Consider the following 18,743-nt stretch of genomic DNA (forward strand, 5'->3'; position numbering starts at 1 on the left):
CCCTCCCATTCAACTCCTTCCCTCCAGAAACAGGCACAACCCTCTCCCCCAAGCTACTTCCCAAAAAGCCTGCTTAAGGCAGCCCAGGCTCCACTTGAGGCCCCCATGAGACCTATGCCAAAGTCTGGCCATTCAGGTCAAAACTGCTACACCCTCCACACGCCAAAAACACGTAATCACCTCCCGGATGGGGGCAAGGTAAGGGAGAGGTGCAGCAGTGGGTACACAGGGAGGTCCCACCGCCGGCTCTGTGTACCCCAAGACTACCTCCTTTGCGCCCTGTTGCTGGTTACTGGCGGGGGCAGGACTCCGCACCTACCCCTGGGGAAGGGGGGGGCGTGCCTGCTGAGGGGTCTGGGAGCGCCGTTGCGCATGCGTTCTCCATCTCTCCTCCCGCCCCCCGCCCTCCGCCTCCCCCCTCCCCCCAGCGGGTTGGGGCGGGGTGGGAGCATCTCCTCCTCTGTCAGTCCTGTCACAGCTGCGGTGGGTTCGGGTCGAGCGCTCCCGCCTTTCCCAGGACCGAGGTGAGCCAGGCCGCCGGGCCTCCAGCCCCTGGCCCCGAGCGGGGAGGCCTTTCCTCAGTGGGCTGTGGGGGAGCTACGGAGGTGGGCTATGAAGGGGGCCCTTCCCCTACCTCCTCCCATTCTCAGGGGCCAGCACCTACCCCCAGCCCCTAGCTCGGGAGCCTCGGTGGAGACAGACCTGGGCGTGGGAAGCAGGGGCTGCGGGCCCGAGCCTTGGGATTGGGGTGCCCCAGCACCCTAGAAAGAACCGGGTGAGCTGGGCTGGCGGGAGCACAGGGGACAGGTTTAGGGGGAAACCTGTGGGTCCCCCAGCCGCACCTCCCCCGGTTGAGTCAAGGGAAGCGTGGCCCGGCGCGGGTGTCCGTTCGTAGGGTCTCACGTTCTGGCGCCTGCCTCCCCTCAACACGCACCCCTGGATCCTGGGCGAATCCGGGGGCCGGGTGGCTCCAGGAAGGGATCACGGGGTCTCAAGGGCCCTACAGGGACGCTCATAGCTCTCGGGCCACAATAAGTGGCTCAGTGTCACTAGGGGAGGGTGAGACCTCCGCTGCCGTCGGTGGGGTCCCCGGCGGGCCGTTTGACCTCCGGCCGGTAAACGGCCACCGCTACCTCGCTTGCTAAGGCCTCGCTGTTCCGTGCAGACACCGTGGCCTGGGTGGGGGATGGCTCAGCCTCTCCTGGGTGGTGGGAAGAGTTGCGGGGCCGTCAGGCGGCTCCCCTGCTGCAGGCCCAGGTCCTGGGAAATCATTCCTGTGGCGCCTTACCGCTCCTGAAGCCCTTTGCTAAGGGGGCAGAGTCCGTCTCAAGTGTCCCCGGCCTCAGGCGCGAGCACCCAAGAATTCCCAGTGGCCCGGACCCCAAACTCGAGAGTTAGCCTTCACCCCACCCCCCGCACTGCCTTTGACTCTCAGAGCAAATTCTGGCGGTTGGTTCCACCTTAGACTCTGACCTCTCCCTCGATGGCCTTGGACCACAGCAGCGGCCTCCTTACCGCTTCTGCCCTCGCCCTATCCTCTCCGTCTGTCCTTGCTGCTACATCTTCTCCCTTTCTGTTTCCGAAGCATTCGAGGATCCCCCCCCAGCTCTGTCCTCAGTTTACCTCTCTTCACCATGGTCCCCCCTTCTTTCTAAGCCAGAACATCTAATAACTATTGCCAGGAGTCTCTTTGGGCTGAGGACCTCACAGTTGGACCCCCATCTGGGACGTTCCCCACCCCCCAACCCTGACCTCCAGCTCCCAAATTCAACAGAACCCCCCATCTGCCTTGAACCCACCATCTGCCCCCCCAAACTGCCCTTTTCCCCGGGGTTTCCAGAGAGACTCGGGGTCGCAGCCATTATGATGCATTTCGTGAGGCCACACAGAACGGAGACCAGGATGTGTATTGAATAAGTTTAATGGTAATTTGCTATTAATAGCTAGCACTAATTGAGCACCTGCTGTGTGCCCATCCTCTCCTACCTGCATGATAATTTACTTGCTTATTTTGTTGATTGTCTCCTTCTCACTTCCAGAATCTAATCCTCCCAAGGGCAGGGATTTCAGTCTATTTTGTTTGCTGCCTCTTCCCCACCCCCACACCTCCCACCTTCCTTCCCCACACCCATCACAATGCCCGGCGTGCCGGAAGACGCTGGAAATAATGCATGAAAATTAAATAATAATAAAGAGGCCTAACGTGAACCGAGCACCTCCGGCCTGTTTATCACCTGTTATTACGGCATGTTTTACTGATTTATCTTTGTTGTTGTCTGTCTTCCTGACCACCATGTCATGTTCCTGGAGGCAGGGGCTTGCTAACTATTTTAACTATTTTCCCCAGTTGTTTGTCCTCACCACACAGTGGGTTCTCAATAGCCGCATGCTGAATATGTAAGAAAGACTAAATTCTAATTGTTAATGGCCAACCGACCTCATAATTTGCCCATTTATTTCAATTATTGTCTCCACCTTTTGGAATACGAACTCCCTGGGGACAGGAATGTCGCTCGACAGATAATATGTGACCCACACGGTGCCGGGCTTGGGGATCAACAGTGATACGATCGGAAACCAAAATCAAAACTGGCCCAAATCCCCACCGGCCTACGCCCAAGGGGGAGGGGCTGCTAATGGGCAGGAGCTTTCTTTTCCGGGTGAAGAAAATTTTCTTAGATTACTGTGATAGTTGCACAACAGTGTGAATATGCTAAAAAAAAATTGAATCGTGCACTTTAACTAGATTAACTGTGGTATAGAAATTACAACTAAATAAAGGGGCTCTTAAAACCCGCGCCTTCACATAGAGGGAATGAGACGGACAGAGATTAAGCAACATAAATAAGGTATACAGCCTACTAGAAGGTGATTTGCACACACCTAGGCACTTAGTAAATGTTGATTCCATGACACCAGCTGACCCCTTGCCCCCGAATGGTCTTGCCTAACCTTCCGCTCCCCCCCTCCCCCGCCTCTCCCCCTTGTCTTTTCTCTTTCCTTTGCAGGGCCTGCTGTCTGTATCCCTTCCCTGAGCTGCCCACTGGAGGAATGGCGCTGCCGAGAAACCCTAACATGTTTGATCTGGGCCTGGGCACATGGAACCTCAGCTCTCAGGAGGAGAGCCAGAGGGCTCGGGCACCCTCCAAAAGTGTCGGCAAGCAGCTGCCTGAGTACAAGGCGGTTGTGGTGGGCGCGAGCGGTGTGGGCAAGAGCGCGCTCACCATCCAGTTGAACCACCAGTGCTTTGTGGAAGACCACGACCCCACGATCCAGGATTCCTACTGGAAGGAGGTGGCCCTGGGCCACGGGGGCTGCATTCTGAACGTGCTGGACACAGCGGGGCAGGCCACTCACAGGGCCCTGCGTGACCAGTGTGTGGCCATTGGGGATGGCGTGCTGGGGGTCTTCGCCCTGGATGACCCCTCGTCTCTAGCCCAGCTGCAGCAGATGAGAGCCACCTGGGGCCCTCACCGCACCCAGCCCCTCGTCCTTGTGGGCAACAAGTGTGACCTTGTGAGCAGCCCTGGAGATGCTCGGGCCGCTGCGGCAGCCCTTGCGAAGAGCTGGGGGGCCCCCTTCGTGGAGACTTCAGCCAAGACACGGCAAGGCGTAGAGGAGGCCTTTACCCTGCTCATCCAGGAGATCCAAAAGGTCCGGGAGGCCATGGCAAAGGAGGCCATGGCAGGGCCCAGTGGGGATAAGGCCCGGCACCAGAAGGCCATGTGCCGCTGCGGCTGTTCTGTGGCCTAAACATCTCGGATCAGGAAGAGTGGCCTGCCCCCAGGCCAGGGGGGTGGTTCCTAGACATGAGACCCGCCCCCCCTTCCCCCACCCCCAGCACCTAGCTGTGTGGGACACTGTTGGTGTACTGTGGATAGATGAGACCCTCTGTTGGGGAGATTTTCATTTGGTGATGGGCATTTGGTAACGTGCAGCATCATATTGGTTACTGGCGAGCAGAGATTGTGAGCCAAATTAAATAAATGGTGTTCTCAGGTTTCAAAGCTGCCTCTGTGCCAAGTGTTACATGGGTGCGAGTGAAACTGGGGAGACTGTTCCTTGAATGGTGAGAATTCTTTCATTCAAGAAATGCTGGGGGGAGCCCACTATGTGCCAGGCCCTGCTTGGGGTGCAAAGGATGTAGAGGCCAGCAAGGCACTTAGAAATCCCTGCCCTCGTACATATAACTTAAGACTGTGTAAAAGTGAGTGTGGGAATAAAGAGTGACAGGGAGATCAAGGAAAGCCTTATTGAGTGTGTGACATTTGTCCTATTTCCCTGCCTTGACAAATATGCTTTCTTCATGACCTGGAGGCCCAGGTTTGAATTTCTCAGAGGCAGAGTCCCCCTGGGGGGTGGGGGGGTTGGTTACTGACCCCTGGCCTGCAGTCCACTCCTTCTCTTTCCCCTGGTAGCCTTTCCCCCAGAGCAGGAAGGCTCGTGGGTGCCTGTGGACACCTCGGCCAGCCAGCACAGCCCAAACTACTCATGCCTCACGGCCGTCCCTTGCTCCCCAGAAGGATGGGCCCCAGGAAAATGCTACTTGCTGCAGGCCCTGAAAGTGTCCTCAGAGCCTTGTGGAGTGGGGCCCAGGATCTGGGTGGTTACTGCCATTGTCTTTATGGATGCCTCCCCCAGGAAAAGAGGCAGAGAGTGGGGGAGGGGGACTCTAAAGCTTCGACTACCGGGGCAGGGGTCCCTCTGCCTTTATCTGAGGGCGACCAACACCACTCATCCCACCGGACCCCACCCCCACCCCTAGCCAGAAACTGCCACTCTGGACAAGCACATAGCTGCTTCAAATCGCATTTATTGTGGGGCCAAAGGCGGGGATCTTGGGGTTCGAGGGCAGCAACTGCGGCCGACGGGGTAAGCCGCTCTCAGTGTACCGACGGGGAGCAGTCGGGGTGTTGGGGTGGGGTGGTCCTGGGCCCGAAGGGGCTCAGGATCCGGGCGGTGCTCAGGGGGGCAGAAGGCGGCGCACCGGCGCCTGGGGTGAGGGGGTCTCCAGGCGCTTCACCCGCAGCAGGGCCCCCAGCACGCCCTCAGGGGGCACCTCTGGGCCCAGATCCTGGTCCGCAGCACGGCGGAGGCGGCGCGGGGCAGCCACAGCCTCGGGATCCGGGCTCCCCGCGAGGATCCGCCCCAACAAGTACCTGCAGAAGAGCCGGGAGGAAGGCGATGAGCGTGTATCCGCGCATCAACGTCTCTGCCCTAGGACCCAGACGGCCCTGCAACTCCATACTGCCTGGGGACCGGGCCCAGAAACCGGGCATCGGAGCGCCCCTCCCCGGGATCGACAGTGCCGCTCCCCACTCTCCCTAGCCAAACACCTCGGAACCTACACCTTGGCTGGAAGTTCTCACTCCTTCCTAGGATCCCAGGGCCTAAGTGTCGGCGCCACGTTGTGAGGCAGGCCCCCGCCGCTCCCGCCGCCCCCGCGATGCAGGTGCCGCCCCCTGCCCACCCCTTGTCGGGGTACCTCAGCAGCTCCGGGTCCACGTCAGGCGTCTCGTCGCCGGCGTCCTCGGCCTCTGGGCCGGTGGGGCCGTCGTCGTAGACAGGGGGCCGGGGTCTGAGCGCAGCGGCAGGGGCAGGGGCCGGGACGAGCTGGGCTGCGAGGGCGGCAGGGTCCAGGCGGGCCCGGAGCAGGGCGCGGGCCAGCTGCGCGGCGGGCGCGTCGGGGTCGTCCTCCAGGCCCAGCGCGGGGTCGTTGGTGCGGGGGGAGCTCCAGGCGCGGAGCAGCTGCGCCAGGACTCGCGCCTGCTGATCCTCAGCCTCCTGCGCCTCCGCCCGCGCCCGCTCCTGCCTTTCGGCCTCCAGCAGGTGCGCCAGCGCCCGCGCCAGCTCCTGCACCGCCCCCGCCGCCTCGCCCCGGGGCGCTGCTCGCCGGAAGCGGCGGGGAGCGCCAGCCTCAGCCATGGGCGACGCGGCTGCGCCCAGGCCGCGGGGGTCCTGCTGGAAGACGTGGGGAGGGTGTCAGCATCTGTCAGACCAGGGACTCCCGCCGCCACCCAGGGGAGCCCTGTGGACCCCAAACATCCCCAGATGCCGCCTAAGGCCACTGGAGACTCCCAAATATGTCCAGGCACACTGAAGACCACCAAAGACCGCTGGTTCCCCAACCCCTCAATGATTTCCCAGTGATTCAGGATTTGCCCCAGGGCTGCTGGAGAACAGGTGTCTTTATAGGAGGGGTGATGGTGTTTATGACAGCCATAGATTTTTCTATATTGATGTCGTGGACTGTAAGAACCATATTTGCATTTTATAGGTTCTTATTGTTCAGTTCTTTTGCCCAAAGGGTAGCAGACTGTTCTGCACCTTGCATTTGGGAATCTGTCTGGATCAGTACTTTCAGTGGATCTTTTCTCTCTCCCTTTTTTTTCTCCTCCCTCCCTCCGTATCTCATTCCCTCCCTCTCCATCTCTCTCCCCCTCCCTCTGTTTTCATTTCTTTCCTCCGCATTGAATCCCTTTTGTATGGATGCACACATTTTATTTAACCAGTCTTCGACTGATGGACGACTGATGGACATTTATGGTGTTTCCAATCTTCTGTTATTACTTTTTTAAAAGATTTTGTTTTTTAAGCAATCTCTACACCCCATGTGGGGCTGGAACTCACAACCCCATCAAGAACCTGGCGCTCTACTAACTGAGCCAGCCAGGCACTCCACCCCTCCCCCCCCACCAATCTTTTGCTATTCTTGTAATGTTGGGGTGAGTAACCTTGTTCATATATTATTTGGTATGTGTGTAAATCTTTCTGTAGAATAAGTTACCCAATGATTAATTTTCAATCCAGACAATTTTAAGGAATTTCAAAAAGCTTAAAGAAATAAAAACCGGTATCAAAAGTATGAGTAAGGAACAAAAAACCCCACAAAAATGACGATGAAGATTTGAAAAAGAAACATCTAGAAATATATTTTTTTATTTTTACTTATCTATTTGAGAGAGAACGTGAGAGGGGAGAAGGTCAGAGGGAGAAGCAGACTCCCCATGGAGCTGGGAGCCCAATGTGGGACTCGATCCCAGGACTCCCGAATCATGACCTGAGCCGAAGGCAGTCGCCCAACCAACTGAACCACCCAGGTGCCCTAGAAATATGTTTTAAGTGAAATTCAAAATGAAGGAGGCAAGGAGCACCTGGCTGGCTCAGTGGGTGGAGCCTGTGACTCTTGATTTCTGAGCCCTACGCTGGGTGTAGAGAGGACTTAAAAGTGAAATCTTCAAAAAAAAATTAAATGGGCTAGTTAGACAACAGATTCAGTCCAGCAGAAGGAAGTAATAGGATTGAACAGAACTTAAGAACAGATGCACAGATATTGACAATTGCTACATGGCAGAAGGGATACTCAGAGCAGTGGGGACAGGACTGGCTCTTTCAAAAAACCCATGCAGGGGGGCGCCTGGGTGGCTCAGATGGTTAACCATCTGCCTTGGGCTCAGGTCAACCAAGCCCCACATCAGGCTGCCTGCTCAGCGGGAAGCCTGCTTTCCCTCTCCCACTCCCTATGCTTGTGTTCCTTGTTCCCGCTCTTGCTGTCTCTCTCTCTGTCAAATAAAGAAATAAAATCTTAAAAAAATAAAAAAAAAACAACATGCAGGAACAACAAATAACCCAATTGTGGGAGCGATGAAAAGGAAAAGATGAACAGGGACACCTGGATGGCTCAGTCGGCTCAGGTCATGATCCCAGGTCCTGGGATCAAGTCCCACATCATTGCATCATTGGGCTCCTAGTTCAGTGGGGAGCCTGCTTCTCCCTCTGCCTGACGCTCCCCCTGCTTGTGCTCTCTCTCTCTGACAGATAAATAAAATCTTTAAAAAAAAGAGAAGATGAATAAATCTGACTACATTCAAATGAAGAATTTCTTTTTATCCCAAGACACCATAAAAGAATGAACAGTCAAACCAGAGTGGGAGAAGAGGTCTGCAACACAAATAGTCAATAAAGGACTAGTATCCAATACACCAAAAAATGTCTTAAAAGCAAAGAGAAAAACAAGCTAATATAAAAATAAGGAGGGGTGCCTTGCTGGCTCTGTCAGAAGAGCTTGTGACTCTTGATCTTGGGGTCGTGAGTTCGAGTCCCACCCACGTGGGGCGTAGAGATTACTTATATAAAGAATGAGAACTAGATTTTAAAAACAGGGAAAATTGATGTCCAAGTATTTCACAAAAAGGAAACAAAATGAGTAACTAAATACATGGAAAACAGTGAGCCTCATTAGCAATCAGGAAAATGCAAATTTAAGTGCCAGTGAGATACTAAGCATCATACATCCCAAAGAACTCAAACTGCCTAGTGATGCCCAATGCTGACATGGCTGTGGGAAAAACAGAAACTCTCATACATTGCTGATGGGAATTCAATTGCCAAAATAACTTTGAAAAGCAGTTCAGCAACGTCTAAAAAGCTGCACAAGTCCTATGACCCACTCCTGGGTGTGCTACAACCCAGGGTAGCTTTTGTACATATACTACTGGACCCAGGTTCGTGAAAAATCATATCGGGCACTGCTTGTGACAGCGCTGAAGTGGACAGAGCGGGGGGGGGGGAAGCCTGGAAGCCGCCCAAACGTCTACAGACATATTGAGAACACATGTATGAATCATGATATACTCAGACACTGATGATATCCTCAGAAAATGAAATATTAGGCAGCAATAAGAATAAATGAATTCCGGCCATGCACTTCAATGTGCAAATGTGCATGGTGGATGCATCTCACAGGCGATGCAGAGCCAAAAAGAAAAAAAAAAGCAAAAACAAAAACAACAACAACAACAAAAAAACAAGTTAACGAATTCCACTGCAGGCTGAGACTACCAGATGCCCCGATGACTTCCTAGTGACCCCTAGTGACTAAAAGGAGCCTGATGCCTGGTATGATTCCATTTCTATGAAGAAAGGCTAAACAACATATTGTTTAGACCTACACACATATGTGGTAAGCTACAAACAAAAGTAAGGAATCAATGAACAGAAAATACAGGATAATGATTAGGGAGCAAGAGGGTTGTTGTGCACAGGGGGTCCCCAGGGGTTTCTAACTATCGGTCATGCTCAATTTCTTAACCTGAGTGGTAGGTACACACAGGGGTTATTTTATCATTATTCCTTACATCATACATGTATGTTAACCACATTATGTCATATGTAAAATATTTAATAATTTTTTAAGTCCCCCCCTCGACGACTTGAAGGAGGATGTGCTCCAAGTGCCCTAGGCGCCCACCACCCCTCAGCCCCTGGAGAATCACACTCTCACCAGCAATCACAGCCTCCCATGGGCTCACACTCCCACGGGCTAGCAAGCCTTGAGATGTCACCCGCGCAACCCGACATTGCCACAGCCACACACGAGGAACCACACACGTTCACAGACGTGGCTGTCCATGTGGTCACAATGGCCAAGCTACCCAGATGCAAGGACACACATCACCCTTAAAGACACAATGCAGCCCGGAGACATCATGGCTCCTCTCCCCACAATGACACAGCTCCATAAAGGGACAGGGAGAATCAGCCTCCTGAACAGCCATACAAAATCCTAGTCGCCTGGTCCAACAGAACCAAAATGGGATGTGCACATGGGGCTGCAAAGACCACTCCCATCTAAAGAACGAAATCACACACACACACACACACACAGACACGCCCATAGGTTAGCCATCCCCACAGGATTTACAAACAGTGCCCCTGAGACAAGTCAAACGCAGGAAGACCCCCAGCATCACCCTCACTGCACACCCAGACCCACAACGGCGCCCCTGCAGGGACGCTCGGAAGCGCTGACATCAAAGGATACGCACTTACAGAGACAGCACATTCTCACGCCCCAGTCAGCGCATCCCACACACAGTGACCGGTGCGGACACCCCTTCCTTCATGCGCGCTCGTCCCATGGACAGCGCCACAAGCGACCTGCGGGGCGAGGCCCGGCCTGCTCCAGGTGCCAAGGGTGGGCAGGGCGTGGCTGCCAGCGGAGCCCCGCACACCCAGAGGCCGAGTCCTGCATGGCCTGGGCGCGGACGGGCGGAGGCCCTTGGACCCCCCTGGCCGATCTCCCCGCACGTCCGGGAGCAGGCGGGGGCCCGCGAGGACGAGGGGCCAGCAGCCGAGCACAGACCCTCGCCCACAGCCTCCTCCCGCCCACCCCCACCCGGTGCCCGACTGGTGTCGCACCTTTACCGGCCGCGCGCAGAACGCGGGGGGCGGCCGTAGTAAGGCCAACAGCAGCAGCACCAAAAGGCCGACGCCCCCGGCCCGCGGCCCGCCGAGCAGCGGCGACCACGCCATGCTGCCCCAGCGAGCCGGGCTCCGGACGGGCGGACTGGCTGGCAAATGCGCAGCGCTGGGGCGAGCGGGCAAGGCTGCGGTGCTCTGCGGCTGCGCGCGCGGGGGAACCCGGTCCTCCCCCTGCCCAACCCCCACTCCCCTCACCCCACCCCTCCTCCGTCTCCGGCCACTCTACGCAGGCGCAGCCCCTCCATCCTGCCCGTCGCCATGGAGATGCCCAAGGGGCAAGGTGGTAAACTGGAGCCTTCGGTGGCGGTTGCCATGGCAGTCGGAGGGCAGTTACCGGGGCAACAGACCTTGCTGTCCCTTAGCAGACAGGCAGGCAAAATTGACTCAGTGGAGTGGAATGGGGATCTGGTCCCCCACCTCTCCCTGCCTGGGGAGGAGACATATGACTTTGTTCACTGGATAAACAGTTCCTCCCTGCTATGGGTGAGGATTGATACATAGATAAATAGATTTCACCCATACATTGTTCCAGAAAAGGGTCTCAAGCCACTTAAAATGACACATCCAAGGAAACAAAACTTTGGTAAAATTTGAGTAGACATTGGGCAAAAAATGTTGGGGAGGGAATGTTAGTGGCTATTTCTGGGTGGGGAGATAGATAATGGTTTGTCACTCTCTCCTTTACCCTTCTCTCTGTTGTCTGAAAAAAAATGTAATGAATATGTATCACTATTAAAATCAGATAAGCATAAAGATATTTTCATTTAGGAATTAAAACAAAGTATGGGGGCGCCTGGGTGGCTCAGTTAAGCATCTGCCTTCGGCTCAGGTCATGATCTCAGGGTCCTGGGATTGAGCCCCAGATTGGGCTCCCTGCTCAACAGTGAGTCTTCTTCTCCCTCTTCCTCTGTGCTCACTCTCTCTCTCTCTCTCACTCTCTCTCGAATAAATAAATAAATCTTTGAAAAATAAAAAACAAAGTATGGTAACATGGCACAAATTCAAAGTGAAGAAAGACACTTTGATGCTGCTATGAGTATATCTAATCCATTGATTCTGTCTCCATCTCTTCTGTATTACAAACAACTTTACAAGGAAAATCATTATACATATCCCTTTATGGTCCTGAAGATGATGTTCCCAGTGATGCGGTGACGAACACATGTTTAAGGTGGTTCCCATGATGCTTGTCTCCTGGTGTCCACAATCTTGTGTAATCTCTTCCTTTTTGAAAGTGTGCATGACCAAAGGTGACCAGATATATGTGATAACATGTACATAATTACATCAGAAATGAGGATGGTGGGGCGCCTGGGTGGCTCAAACGGTTAAGCATCTGCCTTCGGCTCAGGTCATCATCTGAGGGTCCTGGGATTGAGCCCCACATCGGGCTCCCTGCTCCTCAGGGAGCCCACTTCTCCCTTTCCCTCCGCCTCCTGCTCCCCCTGCTTGTGTGTTTTCTCTCTCTCTCTCTGTCAAATAAACAAAATCTTAAAAAAAAAAAAAGAAATGAGGTTGGAACTGTTATGAGTGGGAGAGTCTGTGTTGGGTGAATGGAGGTGTTGGTTCTTGGATTCCCCATGAGGGATTTACATGAGGATCCACAGTCAAAGGCAGCCAGAAGGAAGTTAGCAAACACGAAGCAGTTTATTAAGGACAATGCACACTCAAGAATGGAGAGTGGGCAGGCCCCGAGGTGGCAACTGCTCCAAGTTAGGGATGTCTTTTTTTTTAATGGTTGTATAGGTTTTGGGTCACAGCAGGGTGGTCTCTGACTGAGGTGGTTTTCAATCATCTAAGGGACTTCTCCTACCAGTTGGGACGGGAGTTTTTGGCCCTACAAGGTTCTTGCTGGAAGTGTTTTGGCCATTTTTCCCCAGTGTGGGGGCATTAAAACTGGGCACAGACTGGTGGCTGGACCCCAGACCAGGCTGGGTGTGTAATATATAATGTAAGTATACTATAATGAAGCTCTAGGTTACCCTAGCCTCAGGCGGAGAGAAAGAGAGGTAGCCTCTAGGAACCGAAGGTGGTCCCAGCGGACAGCCAGCAAGAAATCAAAGCCCCCAGTCCTTCACCTGCAAGGAACTGAATTCTTTTTTTAAAAAAGATTTTATTTATTTATTTGGCAGAGAAAGACACAGAGAGAGAAGGAACACAAGCAGGGGGAGTGGGAGAGGGAGAAGCAGGCAGGCTCCCCACTGAGCATGGAGCCCAATGGGGGGCTCGATCCCAGGACCCCAGGGTCACGACCAGAGCCAAAGGCAGATGCCCAATGACTGAGCCACCCAGGCGCCCCAAGGAACTGAATTCTGCCAATAGCCAGAGTGAACTTGGATCCTTCTCCAGTCAGGCCTCATATGAGACTGCAGCCCTTGTCAGCACCTTCATTTCAGGTCCATTAAGCCTGAAGCAGAGATCCCAGTTAAGCCACGTCCTGACCTCTGACCCACAGAAACTGAGTTAATGTTGTTGTGTGTTGTTTTAAGCTGAGAAGTAACATATCATCAACAAACTAGGAATAGAAGAGAATACCTTCAACCTGATGAAGGACAAAAGCCCACGGCTAATATCATACTTAACAGTGGGTCAGGATCAAGACAAGGATGTTCCAGGGGCACTTGGCTGGTTCAGTCAGTACAGCATATGACTCTTGATCTTGGGGTGGTGAGTTCAAGCCCCATATTAGGTGTAGAGCTTACTTTAAAAAAAAAAAGATAAGGATGTTTCCTCCCGCTTTTATTTGACATTGTAGCCAGGGCACTTGGCATCCACGGTGGAAAGGCAGAAATGAAATCATTTCCATTTGCAAATGACGTGACCTTATACATGGATAATCTTAAGGAATCTACAACAAAACATTAGAGTTAATAGATGAGACCAGCGAGGTTGCAGGATATAAGATCAATATTAGAAAACTCAATGGTATGTCTATACATGAGCTATGAACCATCCAAAATGAAAGAAAACAATTCCATTTGCAGTACCATCAAAAAGAATAAAAACACTTAGAAACAAATTTAACAAAATAAGGGCAAGACTGTAGCCTGGAAACCACGAAAACCATCTAACACAAGCCCAAATCCCATAATCACTTTCTTCCAACACCCCTCTTTTAGATACTCCATGGTTCTCCACGGCATGTGGTGTCCCTCGTTGCAGCAAGCTAATAAACCCGGTTTGGTTTGACTGCAGCTGTGTTCCTGATGGTCTTTGACTAATGGGCATTAATACAAATGGAGAAGGTTTTGCTGAGATTGGGCAGAAATCCTCACTGCCCTACTCTGTTCTGAGACCTTCAACTCAGTAGGAGTGCACATATCTGAAACCCCTTGTGTCTCCAGCTAATTGAGTCACTTCCCTGCCCATGCTTGGCTTGGGAGTAAGTTCACAGAGCCTCAAATACAGACATTTCAATGAGGTCCTCTGCATTGGATGTTTTGTTTATTTTCCTAGGAATGAGGATACCCCAGACTTTGGTTATCTGATCAGATACATAGTGTTACTTGGTAAAATTGTTTTCTAGATTTCTAGCACCTGTTTCTGTGGTCTGTCCAATTGTATATGTGAAACATATAAGTGTTATATTTAGTTACATAGTTGAGCGTTCCTTGACAACAAAAGGAAAAAGTCTATAGGAAGAGAAAGAGCATAGCCCTGACATTTATTCCCAAACTGGCCCTGGGGGCTGAGAAGTCCGTTTCTTCAGACAAGCATCCTTTGGACAAACAAGCCTTGGATCACCATTAGAAAATCTGATGCGGAAGCAGTCTCAAATAGATGTTTGTACACATGTGTTCATAGCAGCGCTATTCACAACAGGTAAACACAGAAGGAAGCCAAATGTCCATCGGTGGATGAGTGGATAAACGAAATATCATATATACCTACAATGGAATATTATTCAGCCTTTAAGGAAGGAAATTCTGATACATGTGACCACATGGATGAACACTGAGGACATTATGCTAAGTGAGATAAGCCAGTCCCCAAAAGAGGAATACTGAAGGAGTCTACTTACACGACGTACTTAGAAGAGTCAAAATCGTAGAGACAGAAAGTGGAATGGTTGGTTACCAGGGACTGTGGGGGAGGGGAGAAGAGGGAGTTAGTGTTTAATGAGTACAGGGTTCAGGGTTTTTTTTAAAGATTTTATTTATTTGAGAAAGAACAAGCTTCAGTGCGAGTTGGGGGGGTGCACAGGGAGAGGGAGGGAAAGAGGAAGAAGCAGACTCCCCACTGAGCAGGGAGCCCTACACACCTGCTCAATCCTAAAACCCTGTGATCACGACCTGAGCCAAAGGCAGAGGCTTAACCGACTGAGCCACCCAGGCACCCCTGGAGTTTCAGTTTTATAAGATGAAAAGAGCTGGGGCGCCTGGGTGGCTCAATGGGTTAAGCCTCTGCCTTCGGCTCAGGTCATAATCTCAGGGTCCTGGGATCCAGCCCCACATCGGCTTTTCTGCTCAGCGGGGAGTCTGCTTTCCCCTCTCTCTGCCTGCCTCTCCGCCCACTTGTGATCTCTCTCTCTCTGTTAAAATCTTTAAAAAAAAACAGATGAAAAGAGCTATGGATATGGATGGTGGTGATAGTTGCACAATATTATGAACGTATTTAACACTACTGAAATGTACACTTAAAATGGTAAAGATAGTACATGTTATGTTATGTGTATTTCACCGCAATAAAACAAACAAAACATACATGAATTTCTTCTTCAGTCTTGTCTTTGTGTCCCTGAGAATTGCTTTGTTTAATTTCATCCGCTCAGTCAGGAGGGTTTTTATTCCTGGCCCACCACCATGACGACTGGCCTTTAGCGGGAATCTGGAGACACCAGTTACACAACACCCCCCTCCCCTTATGGAGCATTGTGATTCTCATGGGATCTTCCAGTCTAAAACTGTGCCTTTCAGGCCAAGCACCTGTGTCCTTCATGTTTTTTCAGCAGAATGTCAACACAAATGTTTATCTAACCGCAACTGGCATAATTTCACCAGAGAAATGTCAAAATTGCAGTAACTACTTTGGGGAACTTCTGCCATGAACAAGATTGTTCATTTGAGGGCCGCCTTAGAACAAAAAGGGCATCTGGGGGGATCTGGGTGGTGGCTCAATGGGTTAATCATCTGGGTCTTGATCTCAGGGTTGGCAGTTCAAAGCCCTCATGGGGCTCCACACTGGGCGTGTCACCCACTTCAAAAAGGAAATTTATGCAATTTTTAAAAAGAGCAATAATGGCAGAAATCCACACAAAGAGATGACTTGTTTCCTTTATCTAAGAGAGAGATCATCTTGTTTAACAAAGGAGACACCCTTCTCTTCATTTCTGTATTTGGGGATTAAGGAGTGTCGACATTTAAGATTTTATTTATTTGTTTATTTAAGAGAGAGTGCGCACGATCTCACGCGGGGGTGGGGGGGAGCAAAGGGGGAGGGAGAGAGTGGGAGAAAGAATCTCAAGCAGACTCCTCACCAAGCACGGAGCCTGGGGGGAGGGGAGGCAGCTTCCATCCCATGACCCTGAAATCACTACCCCAGCTGAAACGAGTTGGACACTTGACTGACTGACCCACCCAACTTTTTAAAAAAAGATTTATTTATTTATTTGAGAGAGAGAGCGAGCACACATGCAGTCAATCTGGGGGAGGGGCAGAGGAAGAGGAGAAGCAGTCTCCCCTCTGAGCGTGGAGCCCTCCTTGGGATTGATCCCACAACCCTGAGACTATGGCCCAAGTGGAAATCAAGAGTCAGCTACCTGACTGAGCTACCCAGGTGCTCCAAGGAGCGCTGAAATTTTTTTTAAGATTTTATTTATTTATTTGGGTGCCTGGGTGGCTCAGTCGTTAAGCATCTGCCTTTGGCTGAGGTCATGATTCCAGGGTCCTGGGATCGAGCCCCGCATCGGGCTCCCTGCTTGGCGGGGAGCCTGCTTCTCCCTCTCCCACTCCCCCTGCTTGTGTTCCCTCTATCGCTGTGTCTCTCTCTCAAATACATAAATAAAATCTTTTAAAAAAAAGATTTTATTTATGTATTTGAGAGAGAGAGATAGTGACAGATAGCGATAGAGACACAGGTAGGGAGGAGAGAGAGAAGCAGGCTCCCCGCTGAGCAAGGAGCCCGATTCAGGACTCGATCCCAGGACCCTGGGATCATGCCCTGAGCCGAAGGCAGACACTGAACCGACTGAGCCACCCAGGAGCCCCAGAGTGCTGACTTTTTAATACTATGCCTTGATAAAATTGTCAAAGGCTTAATTTATTGTTTAAATCAGCTGTAATAACTCCCTTTTTTATTTTTAAAAGATGTATTTATTTATTTTTTTGAGAGAGAGAATGTGCGCATGGGGGGACAGAGGAAGAGGGAGAAAGAGAAGGAATCCTCAGGCAGACTCCCCACTGTGCATGGAGCCTGATGCAGGGCTACATCCCAGGACTCCAAGGCCATGACCCCAAGGGCAACCAAGCACCTTCCACCTAACCAACTGAGGCACCAGGTGCCCCATCTCTTTTCTTATTTTTTTAAAGACTTTATTTATTTATTTGACACAGAGAGAGAGAGAGAGAGAGAGAGCACACAAGCAGGCAGAGAGGCAGGCAGAGGGAGAGAGAGAAGCAGGCTCCCCGCTGAGCAGAGAGCCTGATGTGGGACTTGATCCCACCCAGAACTCTGGGATCATGACCTGAGCCAAAGACAGATGCTTAACTGACTGACCCGCCCAGGCGCCCTCTTTTATTTTTTATTATTTTATTGGCTCTTTTGAGAAAGGGTTGAGGGGTAGAGGGAGAGAATCCCCTCGATCCCAGGACCCATAGGATCACGACCTGAAGCAAAATCAAGAATCAGATTCTTTAACCAACTGAGCCACCCAGGCGCCCCTGCAATAATTCTCTTTTGAGTATTTTTTAAAGGTTTTATTTATTCATTTGACAGAGAGAGAGGGAATACAAGCAGGGGGAATGGGAGAGGGGGAAACAGGCTTCCTGCTGAGCAGGGAGCCCGATGCGGGACTCGATCCCAGGACCCTGGGATTATGACCTGAGCCAAAGGCAGATGGTTAATGACTCAGCCACCCAGGAGCCTCTCCTTTGAGTGTGTTTATGTCAGATTGTATTTTCACGCAACCAAAATTCCTCCCCTCTCCTTGTAGAGGGAATATAACTAGCTTTTTACGATGACAATTTCAATTTTTTTAAAGATTTTATATATCTATTTATTTGAGACAAAGAGCTCACATAAGCAGGGTGAGTGGCAGGCAGAGGGAGAGGGAGAATCAGACTCCCTGCCAAGCAGAGAGCCCGACGTGGGGCTCCATCCCAGGACCCTGGGATCATGGCCTGAGCCAAAGGCAGACACCCAACTGACTGAGCCACCCAGACACCCCTTACAGTGATAATTTCATGCTCATCTGCAGGCACCTCAGGAACCCTTATTAAAATGGACAACAAATGAAGGCAATTCTGTATCATTTGCCTTACTTCAGATAGCCATAAGAAGAATGGAAGGTAGCAAAACTGCTTCGTGGTATTAGCCACAATAGCAGAGCTAAATTGGCCTTGATACTGAACCAACATTGATGGGGGTAACTTAAAGGCTCTTGCTGAGGTGGTCCCCTTGAATGTCATACCTCCGATGACACAATCATGGCAAAGACTGTAAAGGTAGGACATGGATGGGAACCCAAGACTTGAGGTCCCTTTGAACACCTCCAAATGGGTTATGAGCATGTTCTGGCTGTGGTTTATTTTCTAGGCCAACTGAGATTTTCATTGGCAGAGAGCCTTTGCTGTAAGAGGAGGGGAAATTGCTTCCTTTTGTATTTGATTTGGGGAATCTCAACTTGTCTCTCCAGTAACAGGGGCACACATTGCACTCATTTAAATAACTGTCGTCTAAAAACTGTAAAGTCTTAACTTACTCACAAACCCTACAGTCATTAGCATCCATAAACTTCAGAAAAAGTAGAGACTTCATGGGATTCTATTTTTTTTAATTTTTTAAATTTTATTTTAAAGATTTTATTTATTTGACAGACAGAGATCACAAGTAGGCAGAGAGGCAGGCAGAGAGAGAGAGAGGAAGGGAAGCAGGCTCCCTGCTGAGCAGAGAGCGCTATACGGGACTTGATCCCAGGACCCTGGGATCCTGACCTGAGCGGAAAGCAGAGGCTTTAACCCACTGAGCCCCTTAGTGGAATTCTAAACATAAAAGCAACAGAAAACAAACTGATGGTTGCCAGAGGGGAAGGGGTGGGGGCAGTAGGCACAAATGGGTGAAGGCTAGTGGGATGTACAGGTTTCCAGTTATTGAATGAACCAGTCACGGGGAGGAAAGGCACAGCATAGGGAACACAGTCGATGGTATTGTAATGGTGTTGTATGGTGACACAGGGTAGCTATGCTTGTGGTCAGCAGAGCATTGCATATAGAGATGATGAATCACTAAGAATTACTATGTGTTCCTGAAACTAATGTGACAGC

General features: G+C 51.3%; 2 protein-coding genes across 2 annotated transcripts; one reads left to right on the forward strand and one right to left on the reverse strand.

Moving 5' to 3' along the window:
- Positions 1–3,051: 3,051 nt before the first annotated feature.
- ERAS (ES cell expressed Ras) lies at positions 3,052–3,753 on the forward strand (the record flags this gene model as incomplete). Its single annotated transcript, XM_080831440.1, has 1 exon — positions 3,052–3,753. The coding sequence occupies one exon, from the start codon at positions 3,052–3,054 to the stop codon at positions 3,751–3,753; it is 702 nt and encodes a 233-aa protein (XP_080687566.1).
- A 1,041-nt stretch (positions 3,754–4,794) lies between these two features.
- PCSK1N (proprotein convertase subtilisin/kexin type 1 inhibitor) lies at positions 4,795–10,394 on the reverse strand. The gene is made up of 3 exons (XM_080831439.1): positions 10,201–10,394; positions 5,486–5,958; positions 4,795–5,159 (listed from the first exon to the last, which is right to left on the reverse strand). Exons 1-3 carry the CDS (start codon positions 10,312–10,314, stop codon positions 4,964–4,966), a joined length of 783 nt encoding a protein of 260 aa, XP_080687565.1. The 5' UTR covers positions 10,315–10,394; the 3' UTR covers positions 4,795–4,963.
- Between the last annotated feature and the right edge of the window lie 8,349 nt (positions 10,395–18,743).

This window comes from Martes martes, assembly GCF_963455335.1.
Source record: "Martes martes genome assembly, contig: scaffold_224, whole genome shotgun sequence".
NCBI classification, from domain to species: domain Eukaryota; kingdom Metazoa; phylum Chordata; class Mammalia; order Carnivora; family Mustelidae; genus Martes; species Martes martes.

Bases quoted from the DNA above. Each gene is read 5' to 3' on its own strand.
- PCSK1N (XM_080831439.1), bottom strand. From the start codon at position 10,314: ATGGCGTGGTCGCCGCTGCTCGGCGGGCCGCGGGCCGGGGGCGTCGGC. The intron at 5,959-10,200 runs GTGCGACACCAG...GTCTTCCAGCAG, and splicing joins TCTGCGCGCGGCCGGTAAAG to GACCCCCGCGGCCTGGGCGC. The intron at 5,160-5,485 runs GTACCCCGACAA...GCTCTTCTGCAG, and splicing joins GTGGACCCGGAGCTGCTGAG to GTACTTGTTGGGGCGGATCC.